Source organism: Hydra vulgaris, chromosome 01 (assembly GCF_038396675.1).
Source record: "Hydra vulgaris chromosome 01, alternate assembly HydraT2T_AEP".
Taxonomy (NCBI): Eukaryota; Metazoa; Cnidaria; class Hydrozoa; order Anthoathecata; family Hydridae; genus Hydra; species Hydra vulgaris.
This window is the reverse complement of record NC_088920.1, coordinates 46,430,176-46,454,572: the sequence shown is the minus strand read 5'-3', so window position 1 is coordinate 46,454,572 and position 24,397 is coordinate 46,430,176. Positions and strand designations below refer to the sequence as shown.

Here is a 24,397-nt window from a genome sequence, read left to right as displayed (position 1 = left end):
TATTTAGTCATTATTTTTACTTACTGTTAAATCAAAGCTATTTTTCATTTGAAAATGACTTTTGGTTTAGAACTCATTTTCAAAATTCATTTTTTATTTTTTTTAATAGAATTTTTTTTGGGCTATTTTCGCTCACTTAACAATTTTTTATAAATATTTAATATATTTATATAACACAAAACTGTTTTTAAATAAAACAATAGTTCATAATTTTATGATAAAACAAAGTACATTTAATTATTAGCTTTTAAAAGAAAACTCTCCTTCCTTGCGAACATCTTAAAACTTAAACCACTATTAAGTTTTTAATTAGTTGCTATTACTTTTAAGTGGTTACTGTTTAGTGGCTAACATTTAAGATTATTTTAAATTAGCTATGTATCATTAAAAAATAGTTTTTTTAACAATTTTGCTTTTTTTTAAGTTTAAATAACATTTTTAATGTCATAAATTGTTGTATATAATAATTTATAACAAAATATATAAATTATCAGTAAAAAATATTATTTTATTTTTATTTACATAACTTGTTTTATATATTTTTATTTATATTTATTACAAGTCACTGTCCAAAAAATAGCAACCAAATGTTTGTAACTTTTTAAAAGACTTCTTGTTATAGCCAAAAAAAATGTTTATTATTAACATTTGTCTTTGTTTAGAAATCATGTTATCTAGATAAGATACATCAAATTTAAATGTATTTTTAATTGATTTAGTACAATTGACTTACTCTTTAAATCTATTATTTTAATCATGAAGTTTCAATTTATTATTTTATAAATATTATTGCTGTTTGGATTTAATTACTTAAATGCTATGTACTGTTATAAATGTTTAGTTATAAAGAATTTTAAATGGATTAAAGTTTGAAAATATGAGAAAAACTTTATGTTTTTTATTGGCATTGCACTTTACTTATGTATCAAGTTTACCAGGTTAGCTTTATTTATGCTTATTAAAATGTTATAAACATGGAGTAGTTTTTATTATGCTGTTATTTTCTGCTTATTTCAACAAAGTAGTAAGATGATACTATTTAGTTTATAATTATAATGAGTAAAAATAGATGTTGTTTGTTAATTGGGTAGTAGTGGAAATATGAGGAATATTTATGTAACTTTATAATAAAGTATTTATGCCTAAATATTGTTAAAAAGTATTTACAGAGGCTTGTCAAATGCATCATCAAGCAAAATAGTTCAAATTAAAATCGTTAAATAAATAAATTAAAATAATTCAAATTAAAATCGTTAAATAAATAAATTAAAATAATTCAAATTAAAATCGTTAAATAAATAAATTAAAATAATTCAAATTAAAATCGTTAAATAAATTAAAATAATTCAAATTAAAATCGTTAAATAAATTAAAATAATTCAAATTAAAATCATTAAATAAATTAAAATAATTCAAATTAAAATCGTTAAATAAATTAAAATAATTCAAATTAAAATCGTTAAATAAATTAAAATAACTCAAATTAAAATCGTTAAATAAATTAAAATAATTCAAATTAAAATCGTTAAATAAATTAAAATAATTCAAATTAAAATCGTTAAATAAATTAAAATAGGTTAGCAAATAGCAAAGATAAAAAGATCATAAAAGTTTATATAAAGATGTTTATTGGAAAAAAAACATCTAGATTTGATTTTATCAGTGGCGGTCTGGCCCCAGAGGCTAAGCGTGTACCCCACATAGGCCCTAAACTTTTTATCTTAGAAGAAGACTATTTTGATAAAAAATAGTCTTCTTCTAATTTAAAAATTTTACTCTATTTTGAAAACAAGTGATTTTTTATTCACTTCATTTATGCTTCTACAAATTAAATTCTTTAATTTTCTTATTTAAAATGTTTTTAAACTTTAAGCTAGTATTTTAGTTTTTTGCATAATAAAAAATGCTAACATTATCTATAGGTTTTACTGCATAAAAAATGACGTTTTTTATGAAAAAATGTTTTTAAGTATTTTTTTATAAAATTGTTTTTAAAATTTTATACTATATATACTCATATATTGTATAAAACTTATAGTATAATATAGTATCTTATATATTTATTTTAATGTATTTAATTATTTTAGGTATTGTAAAAACTTTGGCAGGGGGAGGTGAACCACACAAAGGAAAGAAGTCAGATTGTAATGATAAAGAAGATTCTAAAGATGGCATTGGAACTGAAGCTCGCTTTAATTACCCTTGGGGGGTAGCATATGATCACAACAAACATGCTGTTTATGTGGCTGACTGTGTATATTTTATTACAATCTCTTCTTTATTTGAACATTTCAAAATTAAGCTATAAATTAAATGTTTAGTATACAGTTATGAAAAGTATCTAAGTTTATAGTTTTGTTGTCTCTTGATAATATTTATCCTATGTTTAACAATTATTTGAAGGGATGTTTAGATTCTGTTCATCGGACTGATAAAATAAGAAAAATTGATATTAAAACAGGTTAGTTTAGTTCTGAAAAAAAAAACAGTTTTATTTTTTTCTGAATATAATGAGAAGCAACATTTTTGGGATAGTAAATGCGATGATAATACCATGTCATTAAAACATTGTGTCCATTTAAAATTAAAACATATTTTATTACCTTTTCATGTCCACTAATACATTTGAAAATGATGTTCAATTTTCTGCAAAAATGTCAAAATTAAAAATCATTTTGTAAACTTTAACTTAGCTATTGAATTTAATTCATTTTAGACTTTTTAATGCAAAAAATTGATTATTATACCTCTGATATCTTTATTTGTAATAACCATAGTTAGCCTGGGTGATAATTACTATTGGCATAGGTGCTGCTATCTATATTTTCAATTACTATATAATATAATGCTATAAATATAAATAGAATGATATATTTTAATATAAAAATCATTTACGCACTTGTCATAGAGTTTCAACATTTAAAAAATAATCCACAAATCTTTTGCAAACTAAAAAAGTTGGAAATTATTATTCTCTAAAATTTATAGGAACTGTTACTACAATAGCTGGTTCTACACAAGGTTTCAGTGATGGATTTGGAAAAGATGCACATTTTATGCATGTTGCTGGTATAAAAAATATTTTTTTAAATAATAGTATGAAATGATATTTTTTAGTACTTTATTTACTGTTGGGATATGTTAGCCTTACCTATGAATACATATTAATTTATGTTTTATTCTAGAGAGGAGGTGGGGGGGGGGGAGATAAAGGGAGGGGGGAGATAAAGGGAGGGGAATTGAAAAAACAGAATTCGTATGACTAAAATAATTGTCAGATGATAACTTGTAGTGGAAAATAAGTCCATAAAACTGCAAAGTGTAGCAGAGATAAAGTAGCAGTGAAAGTCTCCGACAGGATAGGTTTTGAGTTGAACCTACCTTACCTATTTATAGTATGTTTTACTTGTTTTTTAACAAGTTTAGCTTAGCTTAGTGCTTTTTTATTTTTTATTATACTTTTAAGTTTAACTTAACTTAGTGCTTTTAACTTAGTGCTTAACTTGTTTTTTGGCCCATCTACTGGATTTCTTTAAAAAACTACAATTGGTAAATTTTTTAAATAAAATTTTTGTCATAACACAAAGTTTTGTCATAACAAAAAGTTAAAAAAAAAAGTATATAGTTATTAATGTTATATAAATAAATGTAATTTGAATGTTGTATAAATAAATATGAACTTTGTTTATAAAAACACAGTTGATTCTGAAAACAAGAAATGAATTTAGATTTTAAGTATCTAGATATCTTTTATATACTTAAAGGGGATAAAGGGGGGGGGGGAGTTTATGTACCTAGGGCCAGATTATATATATATATATATATATACATATGCAGATATATATATATATATAAATATATATATAAGATATATATATGTACATATATATATACATATATACATATATTTATATATATATGTATATATATATATCTTTTTTTTTAGGTATTACCTTGGATCCAATACTTGAAATACTTTATATAGCAGATAGTGTCAGTAAATTCTTTTCGTTTGTTTTATATATAGGTCGTGATTGTGTATATTAATATAATAAATATTTAAATATTTATCAATAAAAAAAAAATTGATTTGGTTTAGGGAAATCATCGCATCAGGATTCTTTATTTATCAAACAGTAAGTTTTTATGGTACCTCAAGGCTTAACCAATATTTTTGATTTAAAACAGAAAAAAAATGTATAGTATTTTATAGGCAGTGGCAGTGTAGTAGTTTGAATTCTGGCTTCAGAAAGGGGTCTGTGGTTCAAAGCCAGCTCTGGTCATATATGCATCATTGGTAAAGAAGGAGGCATGAACTTCCTGTTTAAATACTATTCTGCTGTGCTCTGTGAACCATTAGAACTTATTGAAGCATAAATAACTAGTAAAATTTAAAAAAAGAAATTTTCAAGTTTTGATCAGATGGTTAAATAATAATTTACTTTTTTTATTTATTTTTCCTAAGTTTATGTAAAACTACTAATTATATATTATTATAAATACTTCTGTAATTCATAGCTTTGTTTTGCTTTTTTGAATAATTTTGCATAATTTAAATTTTGACATTTTATTTTTTATTGTTCATGATTGTGTATTTCTTCTAGAAAATACACCATGTACTCTAGGGAGTACATGGTGTACTTTCCATCATGTACTCCCTCAAAGTTGTTTGTAGCTTTACATTTTCTCTAACATTTTCTAAAGAATTGCCAAAAACAGTGTAAAATCTTTTCTTCTCTTTTTCTACCTGTTTGAAATGCATATACTAAAGCTATATTGGTATCCTGATCCTTTATTATTGCCATTACATCTCATTTGGTTGTCTCAACTGTGTTATACAATGATTTTTCTGTTGACGAGCTTCTTTTATTTTGACTATTTGGAGTTTTGTTTAAGGTTGTGACCAGGACGGTGATAAAAAAATATTAAACAAGTTATATTGCCCATACCAAAATGTAAAAAAAAATATATTAAAGCAACATGGATGTAAGAAGTTCCTTTGTATAAATGTATTTTTTAAAGTGATTGATTAATAAACTTCTCATCACAAGTGTGTCTATTATTATATTTATTTTAAAGAACCGTAGCAATAAGTAGTCGCTAAGTCTAAAAATATTTGAAAAAATATTACTTTTCAATAGTCATGAGTATTTTATTTGCGATTAAGTTATACTAATAAGTAGTCTATTCTGTCAGATAAACTATAAAAAATCTATAACAATAATCTATAAAAAAATGATGCAACAAATAATGCAACAGAAAATTTTTAACTAATTGAATTGTATTAACCCGAATACTTAAAGACAATACACAATGCTTAATCATTCACATGTTTTAAAGAAGGTCATTAGTTAGTGGTTTTTTTTTTGTTATAAAAAAGACCAAAGTAATTTAATAAAATAATATTGAATAAATAGAGTTTTGTTTTTTAAACAACTTTATACTAATAAAAACTTTTTTTTGATGTAGATCGAGTTGATACAGTTGCAGGCTTGCCATCGCCTGGGTTTGTTGATCAATCAACAGTGTCTTCACAATTTAATAATCCCCAAAGTGTTGCTATTATTCGTACTGATGATTTTAAACGAAGGCTTTATGTTGCTGATACGGTTTGAATAATTTGTTTATTAAATATTTATTTCTTATAAATTCAAAAGTATGTGCTTTTAATAAAAATTTCTTCTTTTTTTTTTTTTCATAAATAATTTTTTTTTTTTTTTTTTATCTTTTGCCAAAATAAAGTGGCAAGTAAAATAAAAACAGTGTTTAGATTTTAATAAAGTAAAGATTTTTGTTTCTTTGACAACTTTTTCATTTTTAATTGTGAAATTTATAAAGTTAAAAACAGATTAAAAAACATTTAAAAAATTTAAGATTTATGATTTTTATGTTATTAGAAAATGCTTTTATTTCTCAGCATTATTTCTCAGTTTTAGGGCTGCCTAAATCTTGACAAACCCTATATGAAATAAATATTTCATCTTGTTTTGAAATTCATGTTATATTTATAAGTACATAGAGATGAATATATATATTCTATATTATATACATATATATATATATATATATATATATATATATATATATATATATATATATATATATATATATATATATATATACATACATATATCCATACATATATATATATATATATATATATATATATATATATATATATATATATATATATATATATATATATATATAAATATATATATATAGATCTGTAGTTTGTTGTCTTTGGGAAGAGCGGAAGGAAAAAAGTGATTCTTACGCCAACCCATACGTCACTTTTAATTACTTTTGACTTTCGTCCAACATTTGCGTGTTGGACAAAAGTAAAAACCATTAATTTAATTACAAATAAATCGTTTTTAAAAAAAACCACAAAAACGCAAATTTAATTGACCAGAATGTTTTAAAAACATTCTGAATGTTTTTAACAATATAAACAATGTTTTTATTTTTTTTAATAAAATGTTTTTATTTTTAATTTTTTTAATAAAATGTTTTTTTTTTTTTTTTTTTTTTACTGTAAATCATGCGCGGAGTGTAGCTACATCGACTATCTTATAGCCTGACTCGCAAGGGAGTGCTGCTACATCGACTGACAAATAGCCTGACTCGCAAGGAAGTGCTGCTACATCGACTGACAAATAGCCTGACCCGCAAGGGAGTGCTGTTACATCTACTATCTTTTAGCCTGACAGGCATAGGAGTGTTGCTACATTGACTGAGGGTTTGGTTGGGGCAGGCAGTCTCTCCATTAATAAAAAAAACTAATTCCGGTCTTGCATTTTAATTTTTACTTTTTGTCAACAAAATATGGAAAAAACTTTCGGACAACATCTACGGGTTATATATATATATATATATATATATATATATATATATATATATATATATATATATATATATATATATATATATATATATATACACATACATACAGGGGGTAATCTCGGAAAACAATATGGGCAGTGGTATTCAATATTTCGGGGGAAAAAAACAATATTTGCTGTATAAAAAAAAAAAATAAATAAAAATAATGTCCTCAATTTCTGAATTTAAGCAGCATTTAAATCAGCACCCAAATATCATTGATGCTGTCAAAAACAGCCTAGAATACCCCCTGATATATACGTGTATATATATAAATGAAAATATATATATATATGTGTGTATATATATGTGTATATGTGTGTATATATATTTATATATATATATATGCATATATATATGTATATACATATAAGTGTATATATATGCATATATATATATACATATAAATTTACAAATATATACACATATATGTATATACTTATATGTGTATATATATGCATATATATATATATATATATTTGTGTATATACATATAAATTTATAAATATATATGAATATATATATATATATATATGTGTATATATATATATATATATATATATATATATATATATATATATATATATATATATATATATATATATAATATAAAATATATATATATTTAAATATCGGGTGGACACAGAAAAATCGGGTAAAATTTAAATTAAGATTTCTCTAAAACAATAAATGCTTTTTATTTCAGTTTTCTTTTTATTAATTGTGTTTACATCAATTAGGGTTTCAACTTAATTTTAAGGGGCTTGATAGGCTGTTTAGCAAGAGATCAAATTTTATAGCAAGTTGATGCCATCATTTTGCATAATTTTTTTTTTTACCTTTTTGGTGGCATTAATCCACTTAGTTTGGAAGTCATTTTTATTTTTTGTTGCTCCACCTGTCTTACGAAGTACTCCTTAAAATATTGCCTAAAATTATTCATTCTCGTGCTCTTCAGGACAATTTGGAGGATTCACATCTTTAGAAGCAATTTTCACATTATTATCTTTCACCACTTTAGAACTTTTTTAGAATAGTGAGAAGCAACAAGATCTGGCCAAAAGAGACATCGATATTTGTGTTTTTTCATAAATGGTAAAAGTCTTTTTTTTAAGCATTCTTTGATGTAAAGCTCGGCAGTTAAGGTTTTCTTAGTGACAAAACAAGAGGACTGCATACCACAGCTACAAATTGCTTGCTACACAAGGAACTTGGATGTAAGTTTTTCTCATCAAATATATTTAAATTGATTATTGATAGGTTTATCTTTGTTCTCATAGTAAAGTTGTTGACCAGGAAAATATGAAAAATTCGCCTTGCAATATGTTTCGTGATCTGTAATGCAGATACTTTTATCCACCATTATTTTAACCAACTTCTTTGTTCATCAAATTCCTTTAATTTCACTATTTAAGTTTCTCTTAGGTGTATTTTTCTTATGAAATGCTTTAATTTCAGCATTTTTAAGTACTTTTTTGATATAAGAATGCATAAATCCAAAAGGTAATGCTTTACCTTTTTGGATTTATGGAAAGTTTTCTTTCTTCAACTTCCAGGTTTTTTTTGGAAGCTTTGAGTAGTCTTGAACTTATTTATAATATCTATGATTTTAGATTTTGGGACATTTGTATGTCAAGCGATATGAAGTTGATTTATTAAATTTGTACGTCAAGCGATATGAAGCAATGGATTTTTGAAAAAAATTCACAACTTTCTTACACAACTTTCTTACTCACCTCAAATTGTTTCTGAAACATTTTGCAAATCATTGATTTGTAACAAAAGTTTATCAACACAGTTAAAGATAAGAAAGTTTAATTTAAAGAAGTATAGAAATAAAAAAGCATTTGTGGTTCTAAATATTTAAAGTTGAACAGATTATTCCGTGGCCACCCAATTTCTAAATGTAGGCACGAAAATAAGTTTCTTGTAAAAAACTATAAAAATAAGTGAGCTCAATATATAATATATTATCCTAGCCACGGCTAATAACCCCTGCTAGAATTATGTTACAAAGCTAATAACCCCTGCTTCATTTTGTTACAAAGCTTTTATTATTAATATACAATACCATACCGTATTATACTAACAAACTAATTAAAAAGAAAGGTTTTCTTTAATGAACAATATAATTTAGTCTTAAGATTAAAAAAAACACTTTACATAATCAGGGCTTGTGATGAAGCTGGTGCGATCGTGCTGCACTCGTGAAACACGCCTATAAACTGTATTTTTAAACCTTCTTGGAGCGATAAACGACGCTCACTCAGCTTATAACAAAAGCTCGTTCAACTCAGCTTATAACAAAACTCGTTCACTCAGCTTATAACAAAAGCTCGTTCAAAAGTCTTACCAAAAAAAATAACAAGCTTTTATATGGTTTTTTTCTAAAATATTTGTAATTAAATTTTTTAGGTAATGATAAAACTTGTTTATTTAAGAGTAAAACTCCATCTTCCTTATACTTATATCCTTATACGAAGTACTTTTATAAAATATAAGCATTACGTCACTCGCTTTCTGCACGTTTCTGTTTCGCTGTTTTGTCAGCATTTTTCCGTTTTGCACTAACATAATAAATGAACAGTTTGAAGTCGTTACAGCTAATTTCAATAATGGAATGTTAACTATTTTAACCAAGTGCGCGTGGAAACACAATGTGAATATAAAAATGTGCAAATGAAATAGGAATAGAAGATTAGGAAATAACTATAAAAAAGTTAAAGCTTCTGAATATTTTTAATTTTGAAAAAACGTCAAGTAAGATTTATTTGATTTATTGTTAATAATATTCCACACATCATTTATACATTTGATTGATAATAAGGTTTATGTTAATATTAAATGTTGAATTATTTCAAAAATGCGTTAAAAAAACTAAACTAAGATAAAGTTAAAAAAAATGTTAACTTGAAAAAAAATGTAAATGAATGAGAAAAAAATTAAAAACTTAACATAAAAAAACTTGATTAAGTAAAATAAACATTTTTTGAGCAATGTTACAGCATTCTTTTTTTAATGACGTAGTTAAAACTTATATAATATATACCGCTGACAACAGTTGAGGGGAAAATCTGTTATTTAACTTACAACTAATAGTTTTGAAGAATAATTTCAAATTATTCTTTTGTTATAATCTACTAATTTTTTGAAGATAAAAAAAAGCGTTATTTAAATAAGAAATTATAAAAAATATATTTAATAAGTATTAATTAATTTACAAAAAAAAATTAATTATTCAAAAAATATTGAGAAATATAAAAACCGTTAATCGTAAATATTAAGTTAACTGCTTTTTAAATACATATCAAAACAACGAAAGCAAAAAATTTTAGCCACAAGTTTATTCTTCAATACTATTATAAGAACTTATTAAGCACTTGCGTTTTTGTTTGGTTGCGTTTTTTTTACCTTTAAGCATTTAAAAAAATAAAAAACAAGAAGTTGGGAAGTATAAAAAACTACATTGTTGAAGTAGTATAAATACGCTGTTGTAGATACTACTTTAAACATTGACGAATGAAAGTCATATAACAAATAGAAAGCTTTTTATAAACACAGTCTTCCGCAATTTTCAAATTTCAAGATCACTCTTGCGACCCTGACCCCGAGCGTGCATAATTGTGCTCGATGACAACATATTATAATTTTACGAGCATGATATAAAACGCTTGGCGATTTTCTTCATCACAAGCCCTGCATAATTATGCACTTCTTTGTATATTTTTTGTCTTATAGACATTATATAATACTTTTAGGAAGTGGTTACAAACTTCCATTTACAAAAAAAGTATTTTTAAAGAATGTTTATAATTAATAAATCTTTTATAAGGAGCTTGTTTAGTACTGTCAATAACTAAAACTTATATAGTATAAAAGTTATATAATGTTGATGATAGTAAATGTTGTATAGTTTAAATCCCAAAAGTTTGAAATGGATAAGAGATGAAACGGATGATAACACTTGTATTTAATTGGTTAAAGATGATGCTATAAGAGTTTTGATTGTGAGTCAAAATCGTGAATATATGGGCCTCATAAAAAAGATTTTACAATAGTTCAAGTGGGTCATGATGCAATACATGTTCTCAAAGAAGTCCCAGGTACTAGTAACCTGCTATCAATATTGGTGTCAATAAATAGTGTCATTAATGTCAAAGCGTGTTCTGGGGTAACAGTGACCTACTTTAAATGTCAATGTAGGTGTCAATAAATAGTGTTATTAATATCAATGTGTGTCCTGGGGTAATAAAACTCGCTGGGGATGTCAATGCGAGTGTCAATAAATAATGTTAACGCAGGTGTTAATAGGGGTATTAATGCAGATGTTAACAGGGATGTTAATGCGGGGTATAATTATAGATATGAAAAAGTTAAATAGTTGTATTTGTATCAACAAAATAATGACATTAATGTCAATGCAGAGTGGTAATGTGGGTATTAATAGGGGTATTAATGCGGGTGTCACTAGGGATATTAATGCAGGATTATAGATATAGACAAGAAAAATTTAAATAGTTGTATTTGTATCAACAAAATGTACAATTATTTTGCCAATTAGGAAATACCAACTCCAATTCCTGTTAAAAAAAAAAAGTTAACTAATATTAATGATTGTATTAAAGTTATCTAATGTTAATGATAGTATAAAAATTATGTAATGTTAATGGTGGTATAAAAGTTATCTAGTGCTGATGATAGTATAAAAATTGACTAATGTTTTAATAAAACTTTATTTTATACAACAAAGTTTGCTTTTTTTTGAGCATGTGATTTTTTCAGACAACATCTAGTATTGTGTTTTATTTTTATATCTATCTTTATATCTTTATATTATTAATATTAATTTTTATTATTATATTAGGATAATCATGCCATTAGAGTAATTCATCTTGAAACTGATTTCTCTGGTATGGTATTTTTTTAATTTTTAATTTTTTTTCTGTCTTATAATATTTTTTTATTATATTTTTTATTTTTTTATTTATTATTTCTTATACCTTGGTAGGTATAAGATATAATAGAAAAAAAAAGATTAATAGATAAAAAACACCAAGTAGACAATTCTTGTGCAGGGCTTAACACCAATACTATAGCCTTCATATAGATGGACTATAGCCTTCATATAGATGGACTATATTCCCGGGAAGGTTTGTATATGTATATATATACACATACACATGCAGCCCTTGGAATTGGGGTCGCCGTTCAGCAATGCTGAACTTAAAGTGTTTGAGGTCGGTAAAAAATCGCCAACCTCATATTTGTTTTATGGTAACCCCTTAGATTCAAATTTTTTTTGGCAACCTTTTAACAGTTTAAGGTTGGAATTTTATTGCAGACATTATTTTTTCTAATTCTGAGCTGTATATATATATATATATATATATATATATACATATATATATATATATATATATATATATATATATATATATATATATATATATATATATATATATATATATATATGTATATATATATATATATATATATATATATATATATATATATATAAATATATAAATATATATATATATATATATATATATATATATATATATATATATATATATATATATATATATATATATATATATATATATATATATAAATTAGTAAAAACACTTATCTTATTTTCTTCAACAATTTGTTTCACAGGAAGAAATATTTTTCTTTTTTTTTTTCTATAACTGGATTTTTTTTTTTGATGTTTAGACATTCTTCCTGATGAGCCTACTAATTGTGAAACAAATTGTTGAAGAAAATTAGATAAGTGTTTTTACTAAATTATTATTGCTCTGTTCTTTAAGAAATTGAACACTATTATTAGAATACAATAACTATATATATACGACGGCATAATAACTTCTAACCTGAATCTATTAAAGTGTTGGCATGCAAAAGTAAAAAATATGTAATATTTTTCATTATAAGTTCATAATTTATTTTAATTACTTGCTTTTTCAATTTTAGCAAGTTTTATTTAAAAAAAAATCATTCATTTTTTTACAATTCATTTTTTTGTTTTTTTCTTAAATTTATTTAAGCATAGCAAGGTTATTCATTTAAACTTAATAAAAATTACTTTTCAAATCATTGTTGTTCTCACGGTTTTTTACTCAAAATTGTAGCCCAATTATTATTTTATTAAGTTTTAAAATCTAATAGTAATTTATTTTATTGTTTAAATCTGTTCATTACATGTTAACAGTTTTTTACCAAGTCTATTAAGTTTAGTCTTGGTTATACATGAAGAGAGTTAATATTAATTAAAAAACAATAATCTTTTTTTTTTAATTTGCCTTTTAATTAAATTTTAATTTTTAATTAAATCAATTCATAAAAAGAAACATGAAAGTTTTACACAAAGCAAACTCAAAACAATTCATAATGCCTATCAGAACTGTTACTGAATAATGGGGGTTTAAATCCTGCTGCTTTCAGATTAAGTAACTTTAATTTGGTGTAAAACTTTATGTTCTCATACACATGCCGCAGCTCTGTAACATTTATTTACATAAAGTTACAAGTTCATAATATGCTACAATTTTAAAGAGTGTTTTTTTTATTAAAAAAGGGAAAATAACAACTGTGGGAGAAGTAAATTCTTATTCCCCGTGGAGGTTAGAACAACCGAATATAAACTGTAAGCAGTTGTAAAGTGTCTACTTATTTTTTTTTAACCTTTTACCAAACAACAAAATCTTTTGTTATTATACACATTGTACAACTTTTGTTATTATACACAATATACAACAATATATTGTATAATTTAAATTAACAAAATCTTTGCCTACTGCACCTAAACTAAATTTGTATTTCTAAACAAGGTTCTTTATTTGATCAATCTAAAAAACCAATGAAAATGTAATAAATATACAATTTTGTTGTTGTTGAAAAGCAACTTCGAATCACTAAATCATAAATTTGCTGTATACTTACCACGGCTGTTTCAATCGATATAAAGCGAGCCTGACATCACGAGATTATCAAAATAAAAGTATTTCCGCATAAAAAGTATAAAAATTCACCAACATTAAAATTATAGTATTCTTTTTCTTTTTTATAAACGCTTTCATCTCAAATAAAAAAAGCACAAAAGATCTATCTTGTTAAATAAATATTTACATTAAATGGAATAAAAATAAAGATTGTAAAATTATTGCTGGTAACTTGTGAACACTTTTCTATTTTTTGCAACTTTTATGAAAAACCTTTCTTAGGCAAGCTAAGATTTGATAACATAGCTACATGGTTGATGGTTGAAATTTGGAACATTTGTTAATAAATGTCTGTTCTATCTAGATTTCCGCAGACTTTGACAGTTTTTTTACAAAAAGTTAGTTTTTAATGCATTATATTTTTGTTTTTATTTGTTTTAAATAAAAAAACATAATATTTTTGAAAAGTCTGTCAAATTAGTAATACTTTAACCTTTTACAAATATGAAAATCAAAAAGTTATTTTCTGTACCTCTAATTATGTTATCAAATATGTTTTCAAACTTGGCTGATTTAGCAAAAAATTATCTAGTTTTATGCGTTAATTTTTGTTTTCATTCTAAAACAATCATGTGACCACAAATACTTTACTAATAAAATAATGCAATTTGCTGATTTACTGACTTAAATAATGCCTGTTTCAGTTAAAAACTAGGTTTAAGTAAAATTCTTTTGATTTGTAGTGGTTTTTATTTGTAGTGGATTTGGTTTGCAGTGGTTTTGATTTGTAGTGGTTTTGATTTGTAGTGGTTTTGATTTGTAGTGGTTTTGATTTGTAGTGGTTTTGATTTGTAGTGGTTTTGATTTGTAGTGGTTTTGATTTGTAGTGGTTTTGATTTGTAGTGGTTTTGATTTGTAGTGGATTTGATTTGTAGTGGCTTTGATTTGTAGTGGTTTTGATTTGTAGTGGTTTTGATTTGTAGTGGTTTTGATTTGTAGTGGTTTTGATTTGTAGTGGTTGTACAATGTGTATAATTTAATATTAAGTATCTGAAATATATTTTTTTGTTGATAAAATGTGACAAATAGTTACTAAAATTTAGCCAAGTTCTTCATTTGTCGCGTTTAAACTGAAATCGGAAAAAGTTTTTATTAATTCATTTAATGTCATACATTTTATTGGATTTAAAGTAAAACATTTTATTGGTGTTTAAATTTTTTATTTTATTAGTGTTTCTATTTTTTTTTACAGAACAAAATTATCTCTAATATTTCAAAAGTTAAAAAAGTTTTAGTAACACCCTCTTAAGTGATTATTTAAAAAAAAAAAAAAAAAGCTGTAAAGCTCGCCCTGTAACAGCCATGTTACATAAATTTAATTACTGCATTCTTTAAATAATTATTGTCTAAAGCTATGTTCTTATAAAGCAACACTTTTATGATCAATTAATGATTACCCTTTTTGTGTTTTAATGAAATGGTCAATTTATCATATTGCAAAAATTAATGAAAAAATAAAACAACGAATTTACTACTGCAAAAATAATAACAGTCTAAACTTACATATTTTTAATTGTTGTTTTTTTAAACACCAAGTAATTTAAGGATTATAAATTTAAAAAAAAGTTAAAAGAAAAAAATAATTATTACTAAAGGTCCCAAAAATTTTTATAATAGTAATAATATGGTTTTACAATAAGATTTTATATCATAATTGAAGATAAATATTTTTTATTGAATAACAGATATTGAGTTTAGTGATCAAAACAGAGTTTACAGTTTTTAAAAAGGTAAAGATTTAAAGGCTGGAATCTTTTCCAGATATCGCAATTTGCGATCACTTAGTTCAAGCCCATATATATATATATATATATATATATATATATATATATATATATATATATATATATATATATATATATATATATATATATATATATGTATATATATATATATATATATATATATACACATACATATACATGTATATATACATATACATATATATACATATATACATATATATGTATATATATATATATATATATATATATATATATATATATATATATATATATATATATATATATATATATATATATATATATATATATATATGTATATATAACTATTAATATAATTTTAACCAATACAATGAAAAATGTATGTCAAACAAAATCTCAACTTCAAAAAAATTTTTTTTTTTTTTTTTAATATTTCTTTAAAGGTTTGTAAGAAATTAGTACAAAATATATTTAACACTAGAGGCCTTTCAATGTTTCATCAGTAGTGTTAGTTTAAGTGCTGTTATGTACAAATTTATTTATTTTTTGTTACAAAAGTATTTTTTAATCAATTAATGTATTGTTGCTATTAGTTACCATTGTCTAATATTTTTTAAAACAGGAAGTGTTAGTTAAAAGTATCATGCTTTTGTTTATGCAAATGACTTTCATAAGATAATTAATTTTTATCACTTTTAAGTTCCAGAAATACAAAAAGCTGGAAAAATTGTTCCATTATTTTTTTATTTATACGTTGGCAATCATATACATGATTGTCAAACCTGTCTGTTAAATGGCCAGTTCTGCAACTTGAAATATGACCATTAGTGCGATTTCTCAAATTGTTTGTTTTTCCAGTATACGTTGATTGACCATTACAAGACAAACATTTTAGATAATAAATGACATTCTTGCTGCTACAAGTAATATGACTTTTAATGTTCCAAATAGTACCGTTAGATGTTACGAAATTATTTACCTCTTGTAGGTAAAATAAACAAATTTTGCAACGACTATCATTACATTTAAAAATTCCTATCTTTTTGTTATTAGATGTTGTGGAATTAAATTTAGCGGAAGTAAGTTGTCTCAGTAAATTTGGTGGTTGTTTGTAAGCTATTACAGGATTTATGTTAGAAAATATTTTTTGTATTCTTTCACTGGTGGATAAACTGATTAGAAGTTTGGTTTTAGTTAATATAGGTTGGCAATTTAGGTTGCTGTAAAATGTAGTGACTAAAGGAATGACTTCATTAGGTTTCTTTTGTTGAGCTGGTCCTTGTAGTTTTGCATTATGAAATGCTTTTTCAATAACAATGTCTGGATAATTACATTCTTTCAGCCATAATTTAAGCCATAATAAACGCAGGTTTTCGGTGATATAATCAGATGCCAATACAATTATTAGCAGAGCTTAAATTATGGCTGAAAGAATGTAATTATCCAGACATTGTTATTGAAAAAGCATTTCATAATGCAAAACTACAAGGACCAGCTCAACAAAAGAAACCTAATGAAATCATTCCTTTAGTCACTACATTTTACAGCAACCTAAATTGCCAACCTATATTAACTAAAACCAAACTTCTACTCAGTTTATTTTTTCAGTTTTAAAAAATATTAGACAATGGTAACTAATAGCAACAATACATTAATTGATTAAAAAATACTTTTGTAACAAAAAATAAATAAATTTGTACATAACAGCACTTAAACTAACACTACTAATGAAACATTGAAAGGCCTCTAGTGTTAAATATATTTTGTACTAATTTCTTACAAACCTTTAAAGAAATATATTTAAAAAAAAAAATTTTTTTGAAGTTGAGATTTTGTTTGACATACATTTTTCATTGTATGTATATATATATATATATATATATATATATATATATATATATATATATATATATATATATATATATATATATATATATATATATATATATATATATATATATCTGTGTGTATATATATATATATATATATATATATATATATATATATATATATATATATATATATATATATATATATATATATATATATATATATATATAGTTATGTATAATTAATTAGGTGAAGTTAAAACACTGGCTGGCGGTACACGAGGCTTTAAAGATGGTTACAAATTAGATGCTAAGTTTTATCACCCTACCGATATTGTTGTTGATGGTACTGCTGAATATATGTATGTTGCTGACCATGTATGTATGACCATGTATGTTTAGTTTATGAAACATACTTTAAATTACTTGAAAATTTTTTGTAATGCTACACATTTATTAATAAAAGTTTTTAATAAAAGACCAATTTTGTTAAAAGCACATTTTTAAATCTATTTGATGAGATTTAATTAAAAAATGAATAACAAATTATAATTTAAATGAGTTATAAAAAAATTTCTAAAAAAAAAAAACTTAATTAGGAAAATATGTTTATAAATATGTTTATAAATATGTTTAGTGTTTAATAAACAACAAAAACAAAAGTTTTTATCTTTTTATTTTCAGTTTACGGTTGCAATAAATCAATGATTATTTTATTGTATATGAATATCTTCTAAATTAAATGCTATTGCTATTTTTTAGATATACATTTTATTAGTATCTAACCTAGAGTTTCAATTTTCTTTGTTTAATACAAATAATAGCTTGACTGCTGCCAGAAAAAATCAGGCTTGAATGTAATTAGGACAAGCTGTGACTAAGATTATTGTAATTAGGACGAGCTGTGACTAAGATTATTGTAATTAGGACAAGATGTGACTAAGATTATTGTAATTAGGACAAGCTGTGACTAAGATTATTGTAATAAATAAGATGAGTAATTGCTAAAGTGTTTTTGGTTGAAAAGTTTTTCTATATAATAAGATCTTTGCATAATATTCATATTTAGTATTGAAGTATATTTTAATTAACTTGTATTTTTATATTCAATATTGAAGTGAATTTCTTTAGTTTTTTTATACTAAATTATAATTTTTATTCTTTTTTTTTTAACTTTACTCAATATGTATTATTTTTTTATATTCTAGTTTAATCATGCAATTAGAAGAATAGAATTAAAAACAGGTAAATAATTGTCATATTTGACTTTTAATTGTAACACATCTCTTGAAATAACATTTAAACTTTTTTAGTATTCGTAAGTGGTCTTTTACCCAGCACTGAAACCTATGGTTTCGTTGCACTTAATTTGTATAATATTGTGTTGCATTTACAACATATAAAGTTGTGTTCAACTTACTATGTTTAAGTTTATATTATTTATATTTTAAATATTTGTTAATCAAAGCTCTGTATACAATTGAATTTAGAGACAAATATCAAAAGAGTTTTTTTACTAATGCTTCTACTAATGACGTCTATTAAATGAATCATTAAAGTAGTTGTCAATGATGAGCAATGCTACACTTTATTTATTCTGAAACTGTTTTGCATAAAGTGAAAAGGCTTTTTCAGTCAATTAGGGATAACTTAAGTAAGCTAGTTTCATTTGAAGCATATTTGATAGGCTATATAGATGTTTATTTGTTGGTTTGCATGTGAAGATTCAGTTTTTGAAGTAAATGTCAGTAATGTTCTAATGATTGTTTTATGAAATAGTTTTTTTAAATTAAATTCACCTTCCATGGCATGAGGGGCTGTTGCAGTTGGGGAGGTTACTCAGTTTTTTAAATTTGTTTCAACACTAACTCTATATGCGGTAGTGGTGTAGTGGTAGAGCGCTCGCTTCATAAGCGAGAGGTTCCAAGTTCGATCCCCACCACGTCCCTGGTAGTACAGCACTCAACTTGTTTCTCCGCGCAGCGACCTTGTTCGTCAAGGTTCGTGTTTCGGAGTTATAGAGATGAGAAAGGGTTATAACCACAATTAAGTAGCCTCCTCGTTTACAGTGGCCTTCTGGGCCTTGGGGAAGTAAACTACCAACAAAAAAAAAACTCCAAAACATGAATCATTTTAAAGGCTGCTGCTGTTTTGAGAAACAGGCTAAGTGTGGTATTAGAAGAGTATTCTACCACAAGTCTACTAGTTGTAGAATACTTTACTTACTATCTCGTGGTAGAATATTTGTCTAGATTCTAGTCATTGTTCACTAGTCTACTATCTATGTTCTGATTGATTTTTTGGTTGCATGTAAGAAAAGTTTTTTTTTGATTTTGGTTGTTATTGATATGTTAGTTTAATGATGTAATCAATTGTGATATTAACTTTTTTTTAGGTTAAGTATGTTTTTATGCTGTTTGATGAGTGATTTATTTTTCAGAGTAAAAATGTTTTATTTAATTTTTCATACTGAAGAGAGCTATATAGTTAATTTAATGAAGTTCTTTTCTGGGGGCCTTAAAATGGGGGCCTTAAAATGGGGGCCTTAAAATGGGGGTTCTTTTAAAGAGGTGATATAAAGCAAGTAAAAGAAACTTAGATTTAAAAATTCTCTTTCTATTTTTAAAGTTAAATAAGTAGAATTAATTTTTTTTTTGAAAAATTATATTTTTGTAGCGTTTATTTAATACATAATTTTGTTTTGCTTCGATTACTGGTATACTTTACACTTGATATTTACAACATCAAGTGTAAAGCTGAGTTTACTTTGCACGCTATGCTGGAAAAATATGTTTACAATTCAAATGTGTTTAATTAAATATATATATATATATATATATATATATATATATATATATATATATATATATATATATATATATATATATATATATATATATATATATATATATATATATATATATATATATATATATATACATACACACATATACAACCCTCAGAATTAGGAAAAATGAGGTCGGCAATAATTTGCCGACGTCAACCTTTTTGAGGTTGGCATCAGTTTCGCAAAAACTATTTGATACAAAGGTCTAACCTTAAAACATAGAAACGAAGTCGGCATTGCCGAATGCCGACCCTAATTCCGAGTGTTGTATATATATATTATTAATTTATATAACCTTATTAAGTTAAATCATTCTTTTCATAATAGTAAAAAAAATTTATTTAGGATATGTAACAACACTCTCTAGCCAAGGGTTTGGTGCTGAGATTGGGTTAAATAATCAACCGGTTAATTTAATTATTCAATACCCAGAAGGCTTAGTGTACGATCCAGATTATAATTTATTGTATGTTTGCGAATTTGTAAGTATTATATTTATTTATAATACATTTTTATAAATTTGTTTGATATTATTATTAAGTTACTGTGTTTTGTGGTTTGTGAAGTTCCAAAAAAAAGATGATTATAAGAGAAAATAAAGAATAAAAATAGAAACTTTAAAACTTACAAAATGTAGAACTCAGAATATCAAAAAAATTGTTTTCAAAATTAATTTTTCGAACTGTTACACAAATTAAAAATAAACTTCCTTAAATGCAAAAATAATAAAATAATATAACTTACTTTTAAAATAAACACAGAAATAATGAACAATCTTCTATATTTAAAATAAACACAAAAATAATAAAATAGTTTCCAATATTTAAAATACAACTACTATTAAGTTATTGATTTTTAAACTTAAAACTAAAAAGTACAATGAAAACAAAGTCATTATTTTATATGGTGAAAAATTATTTAAAAGTATTACAGTGCTACAACAATTGTTTTAGCCTAAACATATTAGTAAACATATTACAGTCCTCAGTATGTTAGTACCAGTTCTAAATTTGTTAGTTGCATTCCTGAATATATTAGTACCAGTCTTAAATATATTAGTACTAGTGAAAAGATAATAATTTTTTTATGTTCACAAACCGTTTATATTTTTTGTTTTATCAATAGTACTTGAAAATATGCTGCTCTTTTGGTTGTTGATATCATTTGAATATCTAGTTGCTGCAAAAAAAAAGTTTTTTTGAATGGAGTAAATATGCATTAGCCAGTTAGAAGTTCTGACTTTTTTTTTCCGCATTAAAATCTTTAAACTAACATATTTCATGTACTGAATCCATAATTGGAAACCTTTTGATTTTTTTCCCTTCACCGAGTCTGCAAACTATACATTGATTCATTGATTGCCTTCAACTATAAAGGATGATCAAAAATTATAAACACATAAGTGTGAACTCTGTTTTTGCTTGCTTTATCTGTTAAACAGTAGGGAGTAGATTATATAAATTCATTTGGTTCATTTGTTGGATTCAGATTAATAGTTAAATAGCTGTAAAACTAGTTGCATGCTGCATGAAACTAAACCAAATATGGTGAGGGTTCATTTTAGATTTGAAGTACCAAGAAGATAATTTTTTCTTAAAGACATCATTGTTTAGCAAAGACTTAACTTTGACATTTTAAAATGAACTTCTGCTGACTTATCAGCTACCTCCTCCATTCATTTGATATTTGTTTTCAATTTTTTTTTCGTAAATGCATTTAAGTATTGCAAGTCATTTACATTCTTATATTGATTAAGTTGTCATTTTCCTTTACCGCACAGTCAAAGGGGAATCTATGAGGGGAAGCTTCTTGACATAATGCATAACTCCGTAAGTATATTGAATAAAGTGTATTGGAACAAACAATTTAAATTATTATTTTTTTAAAGGGTTAAAAGAGGGTTGTAACAAAAATTTAAAAAAATAATAAATGAGTAGCCTCATAGACTGTAGTAACCTCCCGCAGCTTGGTAACTAAATACATTAAAATAAAATACCAAATTTGGCCGCTAAATTTGAAATGGACTTGTTTGTTTGCTTGTTTGTTTGCTTTTTTATGTTAAAAAGAATCATTTCTTCGGTTGAATTGCTTTATCTTATTTCAGGGGGTGTAAATTAAAATTTATAAGATTTTAAAGTTTTTACTGTTAAGTTAATCTTATATTGTGTTTATATTATAATATTAATAATACCTTTATTTTATTTAGGAGAATCATGACATCAGAGTAGTATCAATGCAAGGTGTTTGATGTTGAATAATTTGATAATTTAACTATTCATTTTTAAAGTAATTTTTAATTGAGCGTTAATGTTCTGTTAAAAAATTTTATTTGCTTTTTTTCATCACTGTTTTTTATATTACGGAGTGAAAGTTTATTTCTTCATAGGTTTGGTAAAGACATTAGCTGGAGAGTTTAAAGGTAAAAAAGATGGTGTAGGAAGAACTGCAAGGTTTTTTTATCCATCTGGTTTAGCTTTTGATAGAAAGAATAGAATGCTATATGTGTCTGATCAGGTACCTGTTAAGTTATTTTTTAAAAACCGTTTTCAATTCAAATGATGATGAGCAAAATCAAGCTCTTATTTTTTATTCAGTATAATCATCTTGTTCGAAGTGTCACAGCAGTTGGTTCAAATGTTCAGTATAACAATATAAAACAAGAAGCTGTATTGGGTAAAAATTTAATTTTTAATATTCTTTATTTTGCTTTCATGTCATGTTTTTTACTTCTTGATTAGTTCAAAGTATTTGTATGTAACCGAATTATCTGTAACATTTGGGGTTTTATTTGATTTTCTAGTGGTTGGTTCGAAAGTTTTGAATTTAATGAGGGGATTTTCATTTTGACATTTTCAACCTATATATAAATTTGTTGAATAATATTTGTTTTATTATATTTCTTTTATTATTCAGTATTATAATTTTATAAATATTATTAATCATAAAGTTAGTAATAACAATATTTATTATTGTTAATTTTTAATAGTTATATAAGTTTACAATGAATTGTTTATTTATTTGTCTATTTGTTTGTTAGTTTTTTTCTATTTATTTATTTTTTTCTATTTATTTTATTTTTGATTTATTTGTCTCTATAATATTTCTATTATTTTGCACGAAAGACTCGACCGATATTCTGAAAAAAGTAAAAACTGTAGCCGATCATTCATCTTTGACGTTAAACATTTTGCTATGTTCAGCTTCGTTGCTCGTTGGTATTTTTATTGCTCGCCCTTGTTTATCAAAATTGATCAAACTATTTAGGCCATCAAAAAAGTAGTGCATCTGTCTACTGGTATGCCAGATATTCGTTTATCTATGGACATTTTAGTCAAGATTCTTCAGTAATGGATTACAAAAATTAAAATGCTATTTATTTTTTATTTAAAAACACATTTCTCTAATAAAATACTGAAATTATGTTCATGGTGTTGTATTCGCAGTATTCGTAAAGTAACGTTTTAAGTACGATTTTTAAGATCTTTAAGTACGATTTCTATATCTACGCTTCCCTAGTCAAAAAGTCTATATATATTCTATAAAAGTTATATAGGACATTCCTGGATTTGGTACGGAATAACCTTATTAAATACATCTTATAAGAATTCCCAATGATTTAGAAATAATGCAAAATCTTGAGGAGTCTTATTCTGCAAGACACCAAATATGAAAAAAATCCTACAGGTTTGAACCTACAGGAATCCTAAAAAGTCACATTCCAAAATCTTATAGGAATATAATTTTGTATTTTTATAGTCCTATAAGACACCGTATGTAAAAAAAATCTATAGGTTCATAAAAGTCATGTACAATTCCGATCTAAATCATATATTTAATATAATCCTATGAAATACGAATGAAGTATTTTGTAGATTCACACCTAGAAATTTCATTAATTACAGTTCCAATATCTTATATGACTCTACTTCCTTTTTATTAGATATTCTAAAAAAAAAATGAAACATTCAATAAGTTTTTGCTTAATTGGGTCTTAATAAGCTTAGGGTGGGTGGAAAAATTTTCCAGTGATTAATAAACGCCCCCTCCCTCTCCTTGTCGAACTCGAGAGTATATACAGTCCTGGCCACAATATTATGATCGCCTACA

At 24.6% G+C, this 24,397-nt stretch overlaps 1 protein-coding gene across 1 annotated transcript; it reads left to right on the top strand.

The window, feature by feature from the left end:
- The first annotated feature begins 792 nt into the window (after positions 1–792).
- On the top strand, positions 793–23,710 carry LOC100201611 (NHL repeat-containing protein 2). Its single transcript, XM_065788363.1, has 15 exons — positions 793–938; positions 2,088–2,254; positions 2,404–2,461; positions 2,989–3,069; positions 3,947–3,993; positions 4,100–4,136; positions 5,470–5,609; positions 11,750–11,795; positions 17,693–17,820; positions 18,651–18,687; positions 20,636–20,772; positions 22,497–22,530; positions 22,677–22,804; positions 22,885–22,963; positions 23,413–23,710. Exons 1-15 carry the CDS (start codon positions 878–880, stop codon positions 23,568–23,570), a joined length of 1,338 nt encoding a protein of 445 aa, XP_065644435.1. The 5' UTR covers positions 793–877; the 3' UTR covers positions 23,571–23,710.
- Positions 23,711–24,397: the final 687 nt, after the last annotated feature.